The sequence below is a fragment of the Crinia signifera genome, chromosome 1, assembly GCF_055691185.1.
Source record: "Crinia signifera chromosome 1, ASM5569118v1, whole genome shotgun sequence".
NCBI lineage: Eukaryota > Metazoa > Chordata > Amphibia > Anura > Myobatrachidae > Crinia > Crinia signifera.
This window is the reverse complement of record NC_139217.1, coordinates 146,758,500-146,782,016: the sequence shown is the minus strand read 5'-3', so window position 1 is coordinate 146,782,016 and position 23,517 is coordinate 146,758,500. Positions and strand designations below refer to the sequence as shown.

The 23,517-nt window shown below is 40.0% G+C and overlaps 1 protein-coding gene across 2 annotated transcripts in view; it reads right to left on the bottom strand.

Moving 5' to 3' along the window:
- The window catches only part of LOC146061564 (bifunctional heparan sulfate N-deacetylase/N-sulfotransferase 4-like), a 325,562-nt gene that overhangs the window by 164,775 nt on the left and 137,270 nt on the right, over positions 1-23,517 (bottom strand). For both annotated transcript variants that reach the window (XR_014471058.1, XM_083174471.1), the window contains exons 5-6: positions 20,073-20,258; positions 11,490-11,618 (exon numbers count right to left, since the gene is read on the bottom strand). Coding sequence is in view for 1 of the 2 variants with exons in the window: in XM_083174471.1 (XP_083030597.1) it covers positions 11,490-11,618; positions 20,073-20,258 (315 nt within the window). In the remaining variant the exon portion in view is untranslated. The remainder of the gene's footprint in view (positions 1-11,489; positions 11,619-20,072; positions 20,259-23,517) is intronic.

Genomic DNA, 23,517 nt, shown 5'->3' with positions numbered 1-23,517 from the left:
TTTTCAACTTTAATTCCTTCCGTATTTTGTGATAAATAGAGCTTAGGCAATTTATTTGTTGTTATGATAGTCAAAAAATATCTGTGGATTAATAGAAATAGTTGGTTTTGAAGAAACACGTAAGTAAAACACTAGGGGATCAGCCTATCTGGGTATATAGAGACCTCCCCCAGCTCTCTTGAAATAGACAATGGGAAGTGTGGGTGAATACTCAGCAAATAGGTGCTCCCCTTTCTGGACACCTGGAAGCGTAAGGAATAAAGACAATACTCCCCTTCAAGTTTTGTCTTCTTCTTATCTCTGGATGATCTTCCCAATATCCATAATTGTGGATGATTGACGGTCACGTTGGATATATGAAAATTAAGCACAGGGGTATATATGAAAAGGGTGAATCTGAATCAATTCATATACTTTTCCATATATATAAAAGAAGAAGAAGATATATGTAAAAGTATATAAATGTGCTGAGTATTCACCCACACTTCCCATCTGTGGATTAATGTTTCTCCATAATCCTCTACTGTAAATTCCATGCTGAATGCTGAAATTTATAGAGAAGATGAACCAATCAGAAATCAAGGATTATCAGAAGACCAGAGTTTTTGCCATTTGCCATTTCGGTCAGCACTATTAATTTACAGTGCTGTACTTTTTTTTTTTTTTTTTTTAATTACTTTTTATTAGGTTTTTTCAAGTAATACAATACAGCAGTGACACACAAGAGTATCATTCTGCTCAGTGTCAAACAGTGGTTATACATTGGTTATGCATTGGTTAAACATTGGATCGCACTTCACAACATTTTTTTCGTATTCGTTCGTACTATACGTCTATGTTTTTAGGGCGATCTCTGTAACATACAGTCATTTTTTGCTTTAAATAATCTAAAGCTCTAGAGATGCTGTCTAGCTAAATATCAATCATGGGTAGGAAAGAAGAAATTAAAATGAGAGTATAACTTCAACAACAGCTTGATAACATAGTTATTAAAATAATTCCCAATCATATTGGCTTGTCTATACCTATGCTAGATTGGTCTTCTCCCTCGTTTTCCCTTTTCATATCTATTTGCTGGCTTGATATTCCTCCCATCCCCTCCTGAGCTTTTGAGGTTAGCTTTAATCTAGATGTTCGTCATACATAGTGTTGTACATGTTGATATGATTCACATTGTTCTAGAGTGTTAGTTATATCTCCCTATCAGGGGTTATTTGGCAGAAACCCAGGTGGGGTGAGGTGAGGATTCCATAGGCATCTGGTAATATACTCCACTATGGTAGAGGGGTTGGTTTGGGTAAAGATCTACAAAAGGCAAGAGCCGTGAGAAGGTGGGTACACTTTAAATATGGATTAGGATATAAGCTAACTTTCCCTTAAGCTAGAACTTAGTTCGTAGTGTTCAACTTAGTAGTTAACTGAGTAATTGACACTTATAAGTTATCCTATACATACATAAACATAAACATACATTTTACAGTAACGAAGACAGAGGGGGGAGGGGGTGGGGGGGGGGGTATGCAAGGTGTAGCAGTGTCTCCTTCGCCTAGATTAATTTTTCCTAGTATTTAACAGGAGTCGACTAATATTTATACTTATCTGGGGTATTCTTTTCCGGTTTGTCAGCATGAGTTTACCTATCAACGTGTCATCGTGCCATCTCACCTCTCCACGGGTCGTATTCATCTTGAAGATTTATTTATCAACCTTGGGGAGATCTACGTAGACTTTTCTAAATCCTTACTGCTGCACCAGGCTCCAAGCCATTAGGGGATGATATTATGAGCTCTAATTCCTGTTACGTTCTCCGCTCTCCGTGATCAAGGGGTTGACTCTATTCCATGAGGAAGTTTCAAAGTAATTCATAATAGTGTGTCTGGAGTCTTGATCTAGGGATAATATGTATTTTTGCCACTTTGATTGGAATCTGTGTGTATTGCTATTACAGTGCTGTACTTAAGAAAAAAAAAACACCAACAAACCTTAGATGCTTATACTTAGGGATGCCGTTCCCGGGGCATTTTTTCAATCCCGGGAATCGGAATTGAAAAATGCTCAATCCCGGGATTCCCGGGATTGCCATCCCTAAAGAATATTGCCGCTGTACCCCCACATAATTTACGTTTTTGGAGCTGTGGTGCGGGTGCAGGCGGCAGAGGCACGGGGGCAGGCGGCAGAGGAGCGGGGGCAGGTGGCAGAGGAGCGGGGGCAGGTGGCTGGAATGACGTGGTGGCTGGGGGGAGCGTCGGTTATGATGCGGGAGGCGTCTTCCGGATGCTGGGGATGCCACCTATGACGAATCACGCTGCGCAGGTCACACACCGGGTCGGGAACAGCCGGGCATGCGCAGTCTAATCCCGAATTCTAATCTAATCCGGGATTGAAAACCCGGACATTTTGTGGCGAAATCCCGGGATCCCGCCAATCCCGATCCCGGGATTGGCCACCCTACGTATACTGTATCAACAATTGTGTGATATCTAATAGCTAGAACCAGAAATATGAAAAAAAGGAAAGTGACATAAAGTGCTGTGATTATCATATCCAACTAATACAGTATATGTTAAGATCTACACTGCACCCTACAGAACTACAGTATATCATAGTAACAATGTAAAAAAACAGTAACATATTAAAATAAGGACCTTCTAGTACAACAGTATATCCATCACTTATGAGTTGATAGTCATGCAATCAAAGATAATACAGGTATTAAATACAGTTAAATGGTTGAAAACAGATACACACAACCAGTGAAACACCTGAGAATAAATGGAGCAGGTAGATAAAGTACACATAATTATACAGTTAAACACCACGTTATTTCTGAGATACAGTAATGTGGATATCCAATCACATAGACTTACAACTGTAGCTGGTTCGAATAGGTATGTGCTCAAACAGCAACACACAACTCCTCAACCAACATAAGAAACTACGGTTATCAATCTGTGGTGCCTGACCCCAAAGTAGGTCCTAACTCTCTCAGCATGGGGTCACAACTCCATCTGGCTGATGATCTCTCAGTCAGTAGTCCAAGGAGTCAAAAAAATCTGTAGAATTGTCTGTTACTTCATACTTCTTGCATCACTGTCTTTGAGATATGAGGAGTCATAAGGCAGGCTTCCTGCCATCCTCAACCTCCCCCTGTCATCCACTGCCTTCCTGCGTTCAAAGCTTTCACAGCAGATAAAAGCTTAAACATTTACATAAATATACTAAAAACACATGCAGGGCAGTGACTCTGCCCTGCATGTCACTTCTATGTTTTGCCTGTGCAATTCTACTGTCCATGTGCGGTCTGCTGACCTACAGTAACATGTGTGGTGGCCATTCTCCGGTAACTTGCTGGGGTCCTGTAATAACCATTATCGTCTGATGAGATCCCAGAACAAAATAGTTTGAGAACCACTGCAATAAAACATTGAGCCAGTCTTTGATTGGCAATTTCCTTGTGGCCCTCTAGTGCCTATAAGGTAGAATAGTTATTTACAAACTAGTAGCAGAACATTGTGCTTTTATATATGTAATAACATATTGCATTTTTGTACTTATGTGTTCCTATTATTCCTAAATAAATAATAGAGATAGGACTGAAATCTCTTACCTGTCCCCTCTATGGGGAAAAAATCCTTTTACAACATGACATATGCAAACTGTTGGGCAAGGGACTAGCAGAGAGATATGACATAGGGAGCTCTTAACCCTATTTCAACCACTGGCCTAGCACCACACAGACCATGATGAAAGGCATCAGTCAGCATGATAATCCATCTGGAAGTCTGGGGCACCTAGTACCTGGTGGTTAGAATATATCCCTTTTAGTCTGTTAAATGCCGGCTGCGTAATAGTTGTCTGTGTAGGGTATTTGTCTACTGTTCATTTTGTATGTTAAATTGATCAAGTGCTGTAATGCTCCTCATATTTTTGGTAATATAAGGCTGTTCTCAGGAGAACCTTCACCTGGTTTGATTGCTTAGTTGAAGCTATTTACTGTTGGCTTCAATTCTAGCCAGTTCCAGCTGATTTTTGTATCCACTAATATGAACCCACAAACACCTACTGTAGCTACTGTACTGCAGTCATCCAGTCTCCCTTATCTGAGCCAATGGGGTAAATATACTATGGTGCAAGAAGCCAGAGGTTTGAGAGTTTGTCCAAGAATACATTTTTTCTTTTAAGTGGATATCCTTAAGAAGGCAACACCAGTGGTTTTGCCTTCTAATTGATTGCCACTTTAATAAAAATGTGACTTTGTTGAGATCTCTGTATAATGTTGGATTTGTGGTGAGCACTTCTTCAACATAGATAGTTGATATAGAATGCCTCAGCTACCAAGGTGGAATACAGCCCTCAGCGGAGGTGGACTACAAGTCCCAGCGGCACTCTGAACCCTCACCATCTGCCTGAACCAACCTGGACAGACCGGAACCTTTCATACATCCACCTACAGCAGCGGTGGTCCCCACACCTATATTGGATGCATTAAAAAGGACTTTGGACCATAAAAGGAAATTCCATTTCACATCTAGGATTCATGACCTTACATATCCAAACAGGTGGATGGTAATTATATCTACTCTAACACTATAGAGTTGGTCCATAATTTATCCAGGCGTTAATAGGAACGGACAGTGAGGACTGAGTTGCCAAGCTAAATATTCTGCCATATCTACCCCACTCCCCCCTGCAGCAGCACCACATCTCCCCCACTCCCCACCTGCAGTAGCAGCACCACATCTCCCCCCACTCCCCCCTGCAGCAGCAGCAGCACCACATCTCCCCCAGTCCTCATTTGCAGCAGCAGCAGCACCACATCTACCCTACTCCCCTCCTGCAGCAGCAGCACCACATCTCCCCCACACCCACCCTGCAGCAGCAGTACCACATCTCCCCCACTCCACCCCTGAAGCAGAACCACATCTCCCCCACTCCCCACCTGCAGCAGCACCACATCTCCCCTACTCCACCCTGCATCAGCATCACATCTTCCCCACTCCCCATCTGCAGCAGCAGTACCACATCTCCCCCACTCCCCACCTGCAGCAGCAGCACAACATCTCCCCCACTCCCCACCTGCAGCAACAGCACCACTTCTCCCCCACTCCCCCTGCAGCCACAGCAGCACATGTCTCCCCTCCCCACCCCTGCAGCAGCAGCACATCTCCCCCTGTGCTCACTCACCTGTATTGTGGAGCACCAGTGAGCTGCCCAGAGCCTGCGTAGTGTGTGTATGCTCTCTGCTGCCACTGACTTCCGCTGCCAGGGATCTTCAGCGCTGCCGCTTCCCCGAAGTCCCAACCTGTGCTGGGGCCATTTACACAGCACACTACCCATGTCCTGCCCATGTTCAACTCAGGTCAGGACCTGGGTAGAAGTCCCATGTAAATGAACATGGCTTGAACCCATTTACACCGCAGTTGACCCGAGTCTGATTCGCCTAGCCCCGTTTCATAACTCCGTGGTCTGGAAGATGCTTGACTGCCCCACGGAGTGCTGTAAATTCTAGCTCATACACTGACTGCTGCGTATAATGAATGGTACAGGGCACTCACTCTCCCTGAAGCCCCCTAAATCCCACTTGTGATGCCACTGTCTTACTTCCCCATGCAGACTCGCTGGTTGGAAATTATGTGCTATGACATCAAAAATCATCAAAATCATAACATAAATTGCTGTGATTATGCACAGAATTGTGAAAGAACACACTTCAATAAATGATTATTTTTATTTATTGTTATAGTATAAAAAATCTATAGTATAAACATAAAAAAGTCAAAAGCTGTTTCACTTAGTGTTGTCAACTTATAACAATAATTTCCTATAAATGTGCAAGGTTTATTTTGGCCTGATTATTTAAAAACAAAAAACAAATAATATACAGGAATATATTCTTTGATCTACATCAAAGACTTCTTTGTCAACTTAGAAGGGTGAGATGAAAAGGTTCAGTAAAGGATACATATACATAAACTGTAGTCTGCTGGCAAATTCATTCAAAGAAAGTATCCATAGGAGTCAAATCTTATTTATTATGATAAATATTCAAATTGATTTCTTTCCTGTCTTACATTCTTAGATTTCATATGACTATAATTAATTTTGTAGCAATGAGCTCATTGGGGGAATGTGAGCTATAGTATTGAGCTAAATAACTATAGTTTCATTAGGTGTGTTTATAATATAGTTAGAAGAGTATATAATCGAACTATCGCCTGTGAGCAGGCAAAAGAGAGGTTCAGTAGATTCATATTGTATTAATCTGAATAGAATATATGATATGGAATTTGTAGGTAAATACCTTCATTGAGTAATTGAATGACTCATGTCCAGTGAGGACATGTAGGCTTACAAACCCAAAATCTGAATGAATCGAACATGTAAATTCCATAAATAGATATAATAGGGATTTATTCAATTAGCCATGGGTTTTACTTACTAATTGAATTTCTCAGCATGGCTAACTAGCTGTGGGGTAAACCCTGCCACTAACTATATATGTCCCATAGACCTGCTAACAACTTTACTCTACTCAATACATTGAAAATAATATATGTGAAACCATTTGAAAGTAAGAACTTCTCTGCAATAGCTATGATTTATGCATGAAAGCACAGATGCAATTTTGCAATTCTTTTGACTCATGGTCATTAAGGTTTAAAAAAAAGTGTTAATGAACTTCCAGCATGTGACATACAAAATATTTTTTGGTACTCTTTACCTAGAACGGCGCCCGCGATTCGAATCGCGGGCGTCGGTGGTAAAAAATCGCGGTCATCGCGGGCATCGCGGGTACATAAAAATCGTGTACCCGCGATCACCGCGATTTTCCCATAGGGAACAATGTTAAAAAGCCTGATTGACCGCGATTTTACTTTAAAATGCCTCAATGCCCGCGATTTTCACATAGGAATCAATGTTAAATGGGCTACAGAGCCCAAATAGTCACAATTAACCCTTAAATGTCACCCCAATTTTTGTACGCCACCCCACGATCCACGCCAACCCGAAGCGTGGCGAGCGCAGCGAGCCCGCGAGGGGCGGCGGTACGCGTCCTCCGACCTTTTCATGCCCTACTATCCACGTCGGCGTGGAGTTGAGAATAGAATAGTGTGGCGAGCGCAGCGAGCCACCGAGCCCGAAGCGTGGCGAGCGCAGCGAGCCCCGCGAGGGGACGCGGATACCTTCACAGTTATACGCGTCCCCTCGCGGGCTTCACAGGTATCCGTGGCGAAAAGCAGACACCTGTGAAGCCCGCGAGGGGACGCGTTTACCTGTGAAGGTATCCGCGTCCCCTCGCGGGGCTCGCTGCGCTCGCCACGCTTCGGGCTCGGTGGCTCGCTGCGCTCGCCACACTATTCTATTCTCAACTCCACGCCGACGTGGATAGTAGGGCATGAAAAGGTCGGAGGACGCGTACCGCCGCCCCTCGCGGGCTGATGCAAAATAGATCAGTTATTTCCTAACAGTGCACTATGAATAGTCTAGTCCCAACTTCAATTATTTAGGATGGTCTGTTGTTCACGCACTGCCTTTTAGGCTAAGAAAGGTAGTGAGTGGCAATCAACACAGGGCTCCTTCTTCTTCCACTGCAGACCCAACCATGAAGTGCAGGTGGGATCGCTAAGCAGATATACATACATGTTATCATGTATGTAATATAAGTGCTGAATCAATCCCTCAGGCATCGCCAGCACTGCATACATGGGCACCTTTAAGTGCCCAAGAACCAGAATAAGTAATAGCAAACTTTTACATTTCTTTGATATGACATTTTTAAGTAAATTTTTATTTTCCACAAAGTGGAACTGGATGCATTTGTTGCGTAGGTAGATTAAAATAAGTGTAGTATACAATGCAATTATATGCATTTATACAAGGACTTCATTAACAGTTACGGTATATTAAGCAGAGTTTTTTTTAATTATTTTTTATTTAAATTTTATACTGGAACATTTTTCAGTAAGAGTATTCTGAATGAAGTAAGTAATACAGGACAACACTGGTAAAATACCAAGAAGGTACATAAATGTTTCACTTATTTGTATTGAAATAGTTTTCACTGTTTTGCTGCTTCTGTCTGCGAGTCCAGGCACATTTCATCAGACACCGTTCCAGCTGAATTATGGTAGGCTATATGGAATGCTATTTCATCTCATGCATGATTGAAATTATATTTTTTGCTCTTTGTGTGTTTTCAGCGTGAATTCAAAGTACCAGAGTTTCTGAGGGACATTTATAGGTCTCTCAAAATATGATCTGTCATACTTTTATATAAAAGAAATATTTTTATTCCAAAACTATGGATGCTTATATAATGGCCAGTTCTACATCAAAATGATTATACGGTTATGCAAACACATATAAATGAAATAATGTACTCTATAACACTTTAATTACAGCTATTATAATTCTAATGCACTCAAAACATTTTTTTTATACCAAAAAAATCTTTAAATAATTCTAGAAAACATTTACAAATACATGTGTCACAGTTGATTATTTTTTAGAGATGAAAAGAGAAAAAGACTGTGAATGGGGGAGGGTTCTTATTGAAGTCCCCCCCTGTTCACAGATCCTGGTGCCGTATAGTCCGGGTTAGCGTTTAGCTGAGGACGCTAGACCTGGTCTTGAGAAAGTTCCCGGTTTCCTAGGGAACGAAACGCGTTGACGTCACTTCCGCTTTAAGCCCTCCCACTCCTGAGGTCACGATCTCCAACTTGGAGCCGGCGTATGCTCCGTACTCAGCTGAGCCAGCAGCAGCTATCCATAGTGTCCTCAGCTAAACGCTAACCCGGACTATATGGCAAAACCACCAGCCACATTTCACATGAATCCCCACTTGGGGACATTCTACTGCCTACTACCTCAGGTCGAGCTGCAGCACCTCCAGGCTCCCCGACACGGTCACTACAGCAGAGCACCCGTCTGCGGACGCGGCATCACTATGTGCACTGGGTTGAGCCTCCCTACCATCAGGCTCCCTCCAGCAAATACCAACAAGGAGGGTGAGCATATTACAAAGGACTGAGTGTGTATCCTGACTGTTTCCCCTAGCGTTGCATGCACTAACAGGCATCACACAGCTTGTCCATTGCTCATATCTACCTGCTCTGACCTACGCCTCTCCCCCTCCCCCCCTCATACCCCCTACCAGCTAACCACCTGATTCCTGCTACTAACAGACTGGCTGCTTTATTACTGAGCTTATTTTGCTCTTGGAGATACCTACTTTAATTATTTCCAGTTTGTGGCCTCATTGGAGTGGGCTACTTGTTATATATATTTCTCAACATATTTTTACCTAAACCAAATTGTATTTTGGAATACATCTGCTTTCTAAAAGTACTTGTCTGTTTATATGTAAAAAAAAAATATTGTGTTTTATTATATGTATAAAACTTTGCTGTAATTATCTCAAGTGTGTCTAGGTGTCCTTTTGTTCAGCACGGTTCACAGGCTATCAAACTAGACCCAGCAGCGCAAGTGTAAAACCCCACAGTTGAATATTTTAAATAATAGTTTGGACAACGGCAACTCAAGTTTCTGTAGTAATAATGATACAAGCCAAAAATGCTTAACAGAGAAACATATAGTTAACAAACAAACTACATGTTACTGTATAATCGTTTTTTAAGGCTTGTTTAAATACAATCACAAAATATCTTTAAATAGACCCAGCCTTTGATATGAAAGACATAGACAAGGTGTGTCCTACTTTAGATGATTCGAACACCTTTAATCAAGTGCTCATTTGTACTTTTCCATACTGAGTATGCTACTGATCAAGACCCTGTTTACATCTTTCTCTGGTACTGTAGGAAGCCATTTCTATATTTGTATTTTTTAAGAATTCTTAAGTGTCTTATGTTTGTGATTTTTAAGAGTATAAGAAAGTAATCTGCACAACATTTCATCTGTTCACTTCTGCTAATACTGTATGCCTATGTTCTATAAATAGTGACACATAGTGAATTTTTTCATAGCATACTACATTATACATCTCCATTTTTTTTTAAGAATTCAAGTTGAAGAAACCGAACAAAAAACCTCGTTTAAGCAAATTGGTTTGGAAATATTTTGGACTAAGGCCCTTATTCTGGTTCACTCCCAAATGCAAATTCCTTCTCAAATGGACAAAACCATTTGCACTGCAGTGGGGCAGATGTAGGATGTGCAGAGAGATTTAGATTTCAGTGAGTTATTTTGTTTCTGTGCAGGGAAAATATTGACTACTTTATTTTTATACTGCAATATAGGTCTCAATTTGAAGAAAACCCCTCACCCAAATCTAATTCTCTGCCCCACCTGCAGTGCACATGGTTTTGTCCACTTCACAAGGAACCAGAATAAGGGTCTAACTACAGATATTGGACTAACTATACTGAAGTTTATTAATTTGGAGTGCTGTATACCTCCAGGTTACCACTCTAAGATACACTACAACCAATTATAATTGGATTAAAGCTATAGCCTGTGATGAAGAAAATGGACACATACAGTACTTAACATGCAAGTGAATGATAGAGTCCAGAACCTTAATCGATTCATCAATTAATAATGAAAGGTGGTATATCCAAAAATGCATTGGTATGGAACAAGGGGAACTCAACTCTTATATTATCGCTACACTTCTGAAGGTGCTCATCTCTTCTTAGAACCTGGGCTCTCAGGAGGATTATTGATGATAGGGCTCAATGTATTTTTGTTGTGGTTTTTTTTGTTTTCTTTGTATTTTGTTTTTAGAAAACTATGAGTGGTATTGCACATTCAGTGCTTTTTCTATTTTCTTTATGATTGAGCCAGTAATCCAACTAATCCACGATAATAGAACCAGAGGGAATATATCTGAAATTTTGCAAAGAAACCTTTAGATACATACAGTACATACTGTGTATGTGAGTGAACCTGTTCTGTGCGGCACGCAGGAAATAAGAAGCAAGTTGAGAAACGGCTACAGGTTACTGCATGTTTATGGTATTTTCATCTTCTAATGCCAGCATTTGGCTTTAATCCTGTTCTCATGTATTATAATTAAACTTTATACAGTATTATTAATTCTGATTTTCTTTTACACCAGTTCCCAGAGTCTAGATATTTGTATTTTTGGAGGTAGTCCTCCTCTGGTTAGCACTACAGCTGCAGAATTCATAGAGTGCATGTAATAGATTCTATGTTACTTCATAGTTATACATATATACAATTTATTTGATTAAATGCAATATAGAAATATAATCTCCAAAATCATTTTTTCCTTTGCAATGCACATTGGAAATTCGCTTTTTTCTTTTGGCCATAAGAGCCAGGGTTATTAACTGGATCGAAATTGCCTATTTCAATCAATTAAGACCAGGTTAATTTCATTAAAACATCAGTAAATATGGAAACAGGCCTTCTTATTGTTTTCAGGATGTAGATGGTCAGTGTAAAGTCTATTATGACTAGTAAGACACTGTTGAAATTAAAGAAACTTAAATGAAAGCACTTACAGGGTTAAGTAGCACTGTTAGGAAGAGCTCTCCTCCTCTGATACTTTTGTCCAGTTCACTTGGCCCACCAGGATACTCCTTATAGAACATTGTATGTGTGAACAAACCACAAGTTTGTCGAGGCAAAACCTATTTAATAAATACAGAAATCAGACTTGCAATACAGATAGACTCCCTCGAACTTAGAATTTTATTTTTAAACATTTTAGATGTTTTGGTCACCATGTAATAACACACAAACACACACAATTAAAATGTAACATTTATTCTGTATACTGTATCTCAGCTTACTCCAGAAAAGGTCTGCACAGTACTGATATACTGAAACATACTTTATTGGCCTAGGTCTAAATATATAGATATTATACATAGTGTTTATAGAGTGTTTATTTTTTAACTTTTGTAAGCAAATAACAGCTTGCCATCCAAAACCCCACAAAAATTCTTAGATTTAAATCTCTTCCTTCTATAAATTAAAACATTAGCTACTTGTGCCCACTATGTACCTGATTCGGAGTTTCATCCAGCTCTGTATCAGATAACTTGCAGAATGCTAAGGTGGCTATATGCACTTCTTCATGTGCCACTGTTTTACATTTTCTAATGCAGCAGGCATCACTAGTTTTGGTACTTACACCTAAGGATCTGTCTGAGATTGGGTGCCCTTGGCATATGCCCGACTCAGAATTGGATGCTCCATATTGTTCCACACTGTTCTCTTAACTGTGATCTGTCCATCTGCTACTAATCACAGTAACAGTCAGTCTGCCACTTTAAAGTGTTTTGGGACTTTTATCTGCAGATGTTAAGAAAGTACCTTGCATAACGTCATAAAAAACCTGAGCTTCTTCAAGTTACTGTATAAGATAAGATATTAAAATGATAAAATTATAATAATTTTATATCTATACAGTATGTAATAGTAACTATAAAACCAATGGAGGCTTATTGACAAAGGACATTTGTGCTGAGATGCACCCTGTGCATTCTTTATTTATCCAATACTGATATCAATAGTTTGCTTGGAATGGAAATCTACAGATTGAGCCGCTCTCATCAGAGTGGCTCCCATTGTGTCATCCGCCTCCCACCACACTGTGCTATCCGCCAGAATGTGTTGCGCACATGTCAGATGCTCGTGTGCCCTATTTGCAGCAATGAGTGTTTGGACACACGAGTGTTTGAGATGCTTGCGCATCCATATCCTGTCCTCTGCCACCAGATCGCCATCTGCCAGAAACCTGCATTAAAAGATATTTAAATAGCAATTGGTGCAGTGACTCTGATAGCCAACTTTTTACCAGCAATTTTTAAAGATAATAGGGCATAGGCCTTCCAGGGGTCTCACAGTGATCTTAGGTAAAGTATATGTTTTTAGTTACCTTAGTGATGGAATATGTGTTTTTGACTCTTTTGCTTGCTTGATTTTGATAGGTATCTAGGATTCAGGTAATATATTAATTTTGTGAATTGTTTATTTGCATTCATTTGATTCAAGCTATTAATCATTGCTAGCTAGCATCAGGAAAGTGAAAAGAAAAACTAATTTATCATTTATTTTAGCATTCTCTGTGTTTAGCATTCTCTCTGTTTTTTTTGCTACTATGGTCTTACTGAATTTCCTTACTTTGACATTCCTTAGCTTCCAGTAAACTATCTGACTAGCCCAGAAAGGGGACAAATTGAAAATTGAATTAGTGATTTTAAACTAAGTTTAATAGAAATTTAAATAAGAGGATCATTGTTTTTATTTTCCTAAAGCTAAGAATAGAAGAGAGTTTAATGTGTTTTAAAGATGATTTATATAAAGACAACTATAAATACAGATGGAGCCGGCCTCCCTCTTGCTGGCGAATCACCAGAATGTCTCTGCTGGCGATCCGCCAGCGCCGAGGTGCTCCATCTGACTGACACGCACGCGCGTCTCAGTTTCCGGGCGGCGGGGCGATGGGAACCCTGTCCGTCTCCGCCTCAGGGAGATGGACAGGGTTAGGGGAGGTGGTGGGGAAGAGCGGGGAGGCGGTGGGGACCCCGGGTGACTGCCGGCAAGCCAGCGGGGACCTGGGGGAAGCGCCGTTGGAAGGGGACGCGCGCACATCTCGTTCACGCACGTCCCCTTTCGCAGATCAGATGGTGGCTGGCGGGGGATGGCGGCTGGCGATTCTTCCACCATCACCTGCAAAGACCAGTCCGGCTCCATCTGTATGTTATATTCCTCTGTTTCCAATAAAGTTACTGGTAATACTGTATCATTGATTACGTTTTTGTTGCTGACCTTATTGATGATCTTATTGAAGAAAGGTTGACAAGGATATACACCTTTCAATACAAAATGGTGAAAGAGTTGCAAGAACTCTTTCTGACCCAGTAACCCAGCCAGAAAACCAAACAGCTGAGCCCACTATAAAGCCCATAATCAGTGACCAGTTGTAGTCCCAATAGGGAAAAGCAATAGACCACATTTACACCACTTCTCGGTCATCATCTGAGGGGTGGATACATTTACTGAGTAGACTCAATGAATTATACTTCAGTTTAATTGTCACATATTAATCTCAAAATACTCTATGAAGCATTAAACACCCATTGTTTTTGTGTGTTTCTTTTGCGAGGTGCATAGATATATTCATGCATGTTTAAGTGATGTAAGTTGGCAGCACCCCTTAGATAAGGCATGATAACATGATTGTGAGACTAGGATCATCAAGGGACTGTGTTGAATAATTTGATATGCAATAATTGTAGATCTGTGTGCAACTAATTCTCTGAATCTGTATATGAAGTGCTACAATGCTGGCTTAGTCACACAAATACAAGTGTTGCATATAAAAATAATCAGAACAGTTTCCTGGTGTGTCTCAGCCTAGACTAAGATGCATTTTCAACAACAGATGACATTGCTAGAAGAGTTCATGGGACCTGGCTACTCACTCTTGCCAGGCATATCCCACTGCACAACATATGGAGGCTAGGTGTAAGCGAAAACATCTGTAGGAACACCTCTAGATCTGCATTGCAATTATTCAGCAAGTGGATGAACTCCCTGAGGCAATGGAGTCATCTGCCACAAGGCACCAGACTTAAAGGGGGCACTGGCTCCTTTGCCCCCCCCACATGTTCCATAAACAGCCTGACCGCTAATTGCATGCTGAGCAGGGTCCCCGCGCATTAGATATGCAGGAGTGGCATCCCGCTCAAGCAGCAGTGAGTGTGTCGCTGCTTGTGCATATCTAATGAGCGGGGCCAAGCACAGTGCATATTGAATGAGTGGATCCCTGCCCATGCATATCTAATGAGCAGGGCCCCGGCGCAGTTCATATTGAATGAGCGGGTTCCCGCCCTGTGCATATCTAATGAGCGGGGACTCGGCACAGTGCATATTGAATGAGGGGGTCCCCATATGCATGGACGGGGACCCACTCATTCAATATGCACTGCGCCGAGTCCCCACTCATTATATATTCACTGCTCCCTGCCTCCAGTGATAGTCAGCACAGATGCCGCAGCTGAGATCTTCAATATGAGGAGCTGCTGCCTGCGCCAGAAGTAGTTGGTGCGCAGGTTTTAATTAAGAAGACAGGGACCTGGCCATAGTATCCCACTTTCCTCTCCCTCACCTGCCCGTCACAAGTCGGCCCGCCCGATGCAAGGCTGCTGCCTACCACACTGTCCACTGCACACCCGCACGTCAGACAATTTGCAGGAGTTTTGTTTTTTCTGTTTTATATGTGTATTTCATTGTTTGGGAGTACCATAGAGGTGAATCAGTGAAGGGAATGTAGAGGTGAAGAGAGGACAAGGGAACAGAGATGCACAGGGAAGGAGGGAGTGAGAGGTGCAGCCAGGTGTGATGGAGAGGCGGAGGGTTTTAGTGGTGCAGCAGTTGGGATGGAGAGGTGGATGGAGTGAGAGGTGCTGGATAGACCAGAGGACAAAGATATGCAGGGGTGACAAGGGGAAGGAAGAAGAAAGTGAGAGGTGCAGGGGTGACAGGGGGATGGAGAGGAGGAGGGACGGAGTTGACAGGAGGACAGAGAGGTGCAAGGAAGCAGGAAGTGAGAGGTTCAGGGTAACAGGGGGGCAGAGGTGAACAAAGTGAGAGATGCAGGGGTGACAGGGCTTAGAGGTGGATGAAGTGAGAGATGTGGGGTCAAAAGGTCGAAGGAGCAGTAGAGGGGTGACAGATAGAGGTCGAGGAGCAGGGAAGGATGGAGTAAAAGGTGCAGGGGTGATAAAGGGATGAAGAGGTACAGGGGTTACAGAGAGAAGGAGAGGGTGTGTGAGAGGGGCAGATGTGAAAGGGGAATGGAAAGGTACAGGGAAGGACTTAAAAATTGCCACTTCAATCACTGCAGTTGGTTTGTTATGAGCCTGCTGAGATCCTGCTTGAGGATTCTATTTGAAAAGTCTAGGAACCACATGTATGTTATCTAGAAACCAAATGTATATGGATACCTATGAAATTTGATGTGGTTGTGCATTTACAGAATATTAAGGATCTTCAAGGGATCCTGCTGTTCTTACTTAGTAAGAAGGTTGTATACTCGGGAGTGAATACTTTCACTACCCAATAATACACGGAAATTTACCCCTGAGGAAGTCGTGTCGACGAAACGCGTTGGATATTTTCCTTGTGATTCCGAACTGTACTGCACACAGATGAAAAAACGTTTTATTTGTGGTTTTAAATTGTATTAAATTGTCAAATTGAAAATTTGTCTTGAATTCTTATTGTTCGGACATCTTTGTGGTGGTGGAGCTATGGAATAGGAGCGCACTCTGTTTCTCTTTTGCTATCTCTTTTCCTACTTCCCCCACTAACAGGGGGGACCAACAGAGTTGCTGCTTTAAGTTAAATTTATATAGCGCATTGAAAGGGCACCTCTCTTTTTTCCCATAGATATACACACACACACACATATATATATATATATATATATATATATATATATATATATACACACACACACACATACATATATATATATATATATATATATATATATATATAAGAAACAGAGTGTGCCACTATATTGACTCTCCACCACCAGTAAGAACTATACTGATTTACAGACACGTATCACAATCTTCCATGATTTAATACATAGTTTTATTAAAAATTATTTTATTAAAACTTTTGTTTGCAGATTTAGTCGTTTTTCACATGGAACATAGAAACACCCAACGTGTTTCGTCACACTGACTTCCTCAGGGGTGACTTTCAATATGTTGTTTGTGCAGTGTATAACAATACTACACGTGGAACGACTTCCAATTCAAATAGAAACGGACCTTAGATCGATCCTTATAAGATGTGCAGTTAGGCAGCTTTCGATTTTTCATAAAAGTTTTCATAAAAGTTTTTAAGACCAAGTTCAATCGGCAGGGGGACAGATCGCTCTTTATCAAAACAGGCCTTAGGCAAAATGTGCTTGAGCTCACAGTCTGTCATCCACTGCAGATCTGCAAAAGTTTTAATAAAATAATTTTTAATAAAACTATGTATTAAATCATAGAAGATTGTGATACGTGTCTGTAAATCAGTATAGTTCTTACTGGTGGCGGAGAGTCAATATAGTGGCACACTCTGTTTCTTGTTTCTATCTATTCCCACTTTTTTCCCCTACTAACAGAGGGGATAAACGGAGTTGCAGCCAATAAATTTTGAATCAGCACATTGAAGGGGTACCTTTTCTATCCATATATATATATAGATATATATATATAGATATATATCTATATATAGATATATATATATATCTATCTATATATATATATATATATATATATATATATATAATTTGTATTATTATTTTAGATCTTAGGGCCCCCACAAAAATCAAATAAAAATATAAAAGGGGGCCACAGAAATATATTTATATATTTATATTATTAAATAAGTGGCCAGCCCCAGCCAATACTTTGTATATTTCTGTGGAGGGTACCAGGGAAGTTATGACAGTCTCTTTTCCATATTCAAAAGTGGCGTGTATTAAGAGCATGTCATCTAACACTTTCGGTACAGCTGTCCTGTTCTCAGGACAATACACTTAAAGACCTGTCCCAAAAACATTAGACAACATGCTATGAATACACAATACTTTTGGATACCAGATTGTCTCTGAGTGCCTTCTTTAAACCATGAATATATGCTGATGACAGTGGCACCAGAGCATATTGCATTATATATAATAAAGTGGGGGGTACCAACATTCATCTTGCCTCCAGGCACCTGGGACAAACTTACGCCACCGTTTCCCAGTGTTTGTTTTTGTTATCTTATAATCTTCCTTAGTTTCCAATAGGGTGGTGGATGTGTTAGCTATGTAATAATGAGTTACTGATTATCAGATTGAGGACTGTAATGAAAGTAAAGGTTGTTCTAATTTGAGGTTTGAAAAAGTAAAATACTCTATATTGGTATGCATCACTAAATATTCGTGGGTTAATATTATTCAATTTCAACTAGTCCCGTATATTTAAAAAAATTGCTGAGATTGAGTATTAAATCTTATTTCTTCACAATGTACCCTTAAGTGTAATTTGACCATATGCTACTATTTACGTACACATTTGAAGTATCTTGTAATCTTTAACTGCAAACATTAAAAAAGCACCTGGCATAAAGCAATGAAAACATAAGATCTTGAAGTGATAAGATGCTAAGATGAGAAAATTATAATCATGTGACTTATCTAGGTATTTATGACTATAAATCCTATTAAGGGCATTTTGAAAGAAGCATTTATTTATTGAGATGCTCTGTGTGCAAATGTAATCCAATAATGATTTTATTAAATATTTGCTTTCCACTGAAATCTTATAGTGGACATCCATAACTAAAACAAGGATATTTCAATATAAGACATGATCCATCCCTCTCGCAATCACCTGGAGATATTAAAAATGCATAACTTTGCTATAGCACATATAGATGGAGCCATCCTCATTTAGCCATCTCTGGATAGCCTTGGTGAGCCATGCTGAGCCAAGGCCTATTGTTCTCAGCTGCAACACAATACATAGAACAATACAGTTGGAGATTAACAGAGTAATCCCATTACTCACTTAATCCTATTAAAGGGCTAGATGACGATGGCTCCATCTGTACACAGTTCACTAAAACTTAGATGTGTCTGCTTAATGCCACATAGAAACATGAATGTTCTAACATTTGCCGTGATTATGGGCAAATGGTCTGGAAGAGATAATGGATAAAATTAAAGTTGGTATCTAAGGCACAAATTTAATATTTCACAAATAATTAATAATGATATTAAGTTGCAATAGGTGGTATAATGTATGTAAAACTCAAACATATTTTGTTGTTTCCATGGTGTTGTATTAAATTATCAAATTGTAAAAGTATTCTGCTGCCATAACTCAAATTTTATGTGAGCACTCCAAATATCTTCTTAATGTTTTACAATAAAGAACATTTTGCAAATAGCAATATTAAAAAAAATATATTCTGTATTGTGACTTTTACAGTCATGTTATGAATAAACCCACTGTGGTTCTCAACTGTACAATAAGTTTTCATTTTATGCATAGAAAACACAAGTACAAGTTATATAATTACTATATTTTCTGATTGTTCAACTGTAGTTGCTGAAAAGTATTTTTCATATTACAATTATTATAATTATAACAATTGTTTGACTTAAAACTTAAGTTATATTACTGGACTCAATCATTTTTGACCTTTGGGCAAAGCTTTGCTTTAAAAATGTATTTAACAATTAGAGTGTATATCCAGATTTATAACTAGGACAGATTACATTTGATTATCATTCCTGCAATAGGAATATAATAGTTAGATTGAAAGAACAACATTATCTAACCTCAATTTGAAAAACACAAGGAATGTCATGAATCAGATTGTACTTCAAAATAGGGATTTATGCAAATGATCTGCCAATGTCGACGCAAATCAGCATATTTTTCCCTGTAAGCATGTGTCTAAGTTGCATGTTGCGGTTACAATTCAGAATTACGGAAGTAACAAAATATCAGAAATGTGTTGGAAATGTGCTGAGCATTCGTGCCTTGGATGTGGATATGCACATATACAAAATGGAACAGTCTTATGGCTATGCTATAAGAATGTTGCAGCGTGTCACTGTAATGGTTGCAAACTTGCACACACAATTGCTCATGTTCCATGTTCTGTTCAATGTTGTGATCGATAGCTGCATCTAAAACACACAAAACAATATTCTAACATTTTAGGAACCTCAAAGTGGTCATCTCAGTCGTTGTACATTCAGATGCAAAGCTGTAACACCAAGGAAGAATTTGAAGCAGTAATTGCATAAGGTAACATAAGTGTGACCAGTAAAAGACACAGGCATGGATGCGCTGCAATCGACTCAGAATCAGCCCCAAAATGAGTTGTAACCATTATACTATATATTCAACTCAATGGTCATCCAATTATTGCATGTGGGTGAACTGTTAGATTAGAGTCCTACTTTAATGCACTAAAAAAAAACATATACAAATATTTCCTATGTACAGTACAGGGTGAAAACTATTATATTTATACACATAAGCAGGGATTCCATTGTAACATATAATTACCATTATGCCATTGTGTATAAAACCCCGTCTGTACCGTGCAGGTTTCAGGTGTGGATATTCTTCTGTGCTTGTAACTTTAATGCTCCATACCCTCTTCCAGGCTTCATATAGTTGCACATGTATGGGATAGACACCTGAGTGATGTGGAGCCACAGCGTAACCCATGTATGTTGGAATGCCATGTTCCTAAATTGAATACATTTTCATGGGTTAGATGGCGTTCGATTCAATCACATTTTAAGTTATAACAGATACACAGGTTTCACAGCAGGCAAAACATTTTGAGTTTCAGTTACAGGCATTAGTTTATGGATATACAGTATGTCAACTTACAGTATGTGGACAATTCAAAGAGTACATTCAGTGCAATCAATTTGATGCACAGTCCAGTGATTCTAAGCACATCAAAAGTGTATGTTTAATTATTATTATCATTCATTGAATAGAAATGCACTTTCACCCAGAACATATCTATCTATCAGAATTTTTACCAATGTCTATAATTTTATTCATGCAGTAAATAGGTAAAAGTGCATATTTAACCGTGGTAGCAGGCGCGTAACTAGAATGATAGCCTTGTTATGTGGCATGGACACTTAAATGCCACTATCTTGCTTCCAACTTTCATAGACATCAGTGCAGAACACTGCTGAGTCTTAGCTCTCCTTCACCACTGTGCAGTTCCCGTACCAGATTATTTATCATGGCTGCTATCAATCATCATTAGCCTGTGACCTTATCACCGAGCATCATACCCCCAGCCTTCTAGTGACTTTGAGCTGCCACATTACATGGTATGTGATTTATTGCAGGGATCCTTCTATTCTACTGTCCCACTGTTCCAATATGCTAAAAAATAAGTGGTCATTCATTTTTGGAATTATTGATGTTGTATATTTTTTATTGTTTTGTATTAATGAGAATATTTTGTTATTTCTTTATTAATATTTTTGTCTTTGATCACACTCTTTAGAGTATGTTATGTTAAGCCCATATGGGTCATTTGGTCTTTTAATTTGACATCACATCAAGCTCAAGCAGGGTCTTCCTTCGGCATAGGCTAGCTAGACAACTGCCTAGGGTGATTAAAACTAAATGAGGCACCAAGTGTTGGATTTAGGGGGTGGGGTTAGCCACCAGCAGAAATAGTGTCCATCACTGACATCAGGATCTACTTAGTTTCTTTCATCTGACTTTCTGATGCCACTGGAGATGCAGCAGGGTAGTACGGTAGAGGTAGACCACTGGGTGGGCTTATCTAATCAATCCTTGGACCTCTCAGCCAGGGATCCAAGGATTCTGAAGTAAGTTGAACTATCTGTTATGTTAGGTCCAATAATTCATCTGATAAGCCCACCCAAAGATTTATCCTGCAGTCCTTACCACACCATAGTGCTCAGTCTCTTCAATCTTACCCTGAAGCCATGGTAACATTAATAGCAAAAGCCAGCTCAGATTCAGCAGACATGAACTGAACAGAATGGCAGCTTTGGGTCAAGTGTTGATATGTACGTCAAGTGCACCATGAGACTGCAGCCAGCAGGAAGGAGGGGATGTCAATGAGCTGCTCAAGATGAGCATAACATGTGGGATGGTAATTGAGGTGGATTAGGGGCAAGGGAGTATGAGGGGCAAATGAAACAGTGTGGCATGTTGTTAGGTAAATTGGAGCACAATATGGGATGAAGAAAGGCACAGTATAGTATGTGGATGGAGGAAGTAAAGCATAGTACGGCATGTGAATGGGAGAAGGAGAGTCTATTTGGGAAAGAGGAGCTGTGAGAACAATTTGGAGTGTGGATCGGGTGAAGAGGAGCACAATGGCAATGGGGGAAAGGAAAGCACACAGTATGTCACACAGTATGTCATGTGGATGGTGGAAGGGAACTGGCTGCAATTTAAGGACAGAAGGAAACTGGCTGCAATTTACGGAGCTCCAGCAATATTGCTTTGAGCTGGTATCTGTTTAGAGGAAGGTGGGGCATTCTAAAATCTTGGCTAGGTACCAAATTAATAGGGGTGCTGGACTGGGTCCCGACAGTCGTCAACCCGACGTCAGGATCCCAACTATTAAAACACTGACAGATGGGTTTCCGACGGCCAATGGCTATTCTCCCTCGTGGGGGTCCACGACCCCCATAGAGGGAGAATAGCATAGGTGGCGAGCATAGCGAACCACTGTGCCCGCAAGGGGCTTTGTTGCGCTCGCCATGCTGTCTGAGTCCGGCCAGTTGGGATCCCGACATCGGGCTAATGACTGTCGGGATGCCGACTGTCGGAACCTTATACCACACCCATTGATAGAGCATAATATGTAAGAAAAGATGAGGATCTATTTGACACTGAAATCTGTACATTTTTAATCCTACTCTTTTTCTTTAATTAAATAAGATAACATTATGTAAATAGTTATCTGTAGTTCTGTGATATGTAAGATATTCTAATAAAAACAAAAGAATACGATGTTTGCAATTTTCCATGTGTACAAATCAATTTGCTCATGTTCCGCAAATATTGAATTTCTGATTTTGACAACATATTTTTAAACAATGTGACTTATCATAACAGTAAAATGTTCAAAATCCTATACATTTTAAATAGTTTACTTATTTGCAGATATGAAACATGGGTATGATTCTAAGGTGCACGCAGTGCTGATGTCAGATTTATATTTGAGGGGCTCGCATGTAAGTCACACTGCACATGCATTCTCATGTGGCGGAGCAAAGTTGCAGTTCTTATTTCAGAGATGGTCCATGGGGTATGTTATGGGAGTGTCACGGACATGTCTTGAATGTGGTTACATATACAGAAGCTCGACCATTCACATAGGAGGCCAAACTTTGAGAAACACAAAAATCAGTATTGCTAAATTTTCAGATGCTGACTTCTCAGTCCTTGCACTTTCAGGTGCATGGATAATGCACACATGGGGGAGGGGAGGGGACAGTAACTTAGTGGCATTTGCATGACACACAACTTCACAGGTGGAATCCACCAATACGCTCAGATGTTGGCATTTCTGCATCACCTCTGACCCAGCCCTAGTAATCATCAAATTACATTACAGAGTAAAAGTTTGAAAATCATCATCAACTTTCCACAGTACACTTCTGTATAGGATGAATGAAAGAATCTACTGAAACATGCCACAAGAACACTGGATAAAAAAAATTCTCTCTTTATGAGAAATATACATTTTTCTTCTAAGGCTTACATGTTACAGCTGGGCAAGAAAGGATATACTGACCTTCAATTTAAGCCTATCATTTTCCAGGCTGTTTTGTACATTTAAATATTGTTTGAGAATAACAGTTGAGTGAATTTTACACCTTACAAAATTGAGGCTATAAAACCTCAACATGATATTCTCTTTATCCTGACTTTATTATAGTGTCGTTAGTGACTCCTGTCTAACTGAGCATAGCGTATCGCATCAGTACAA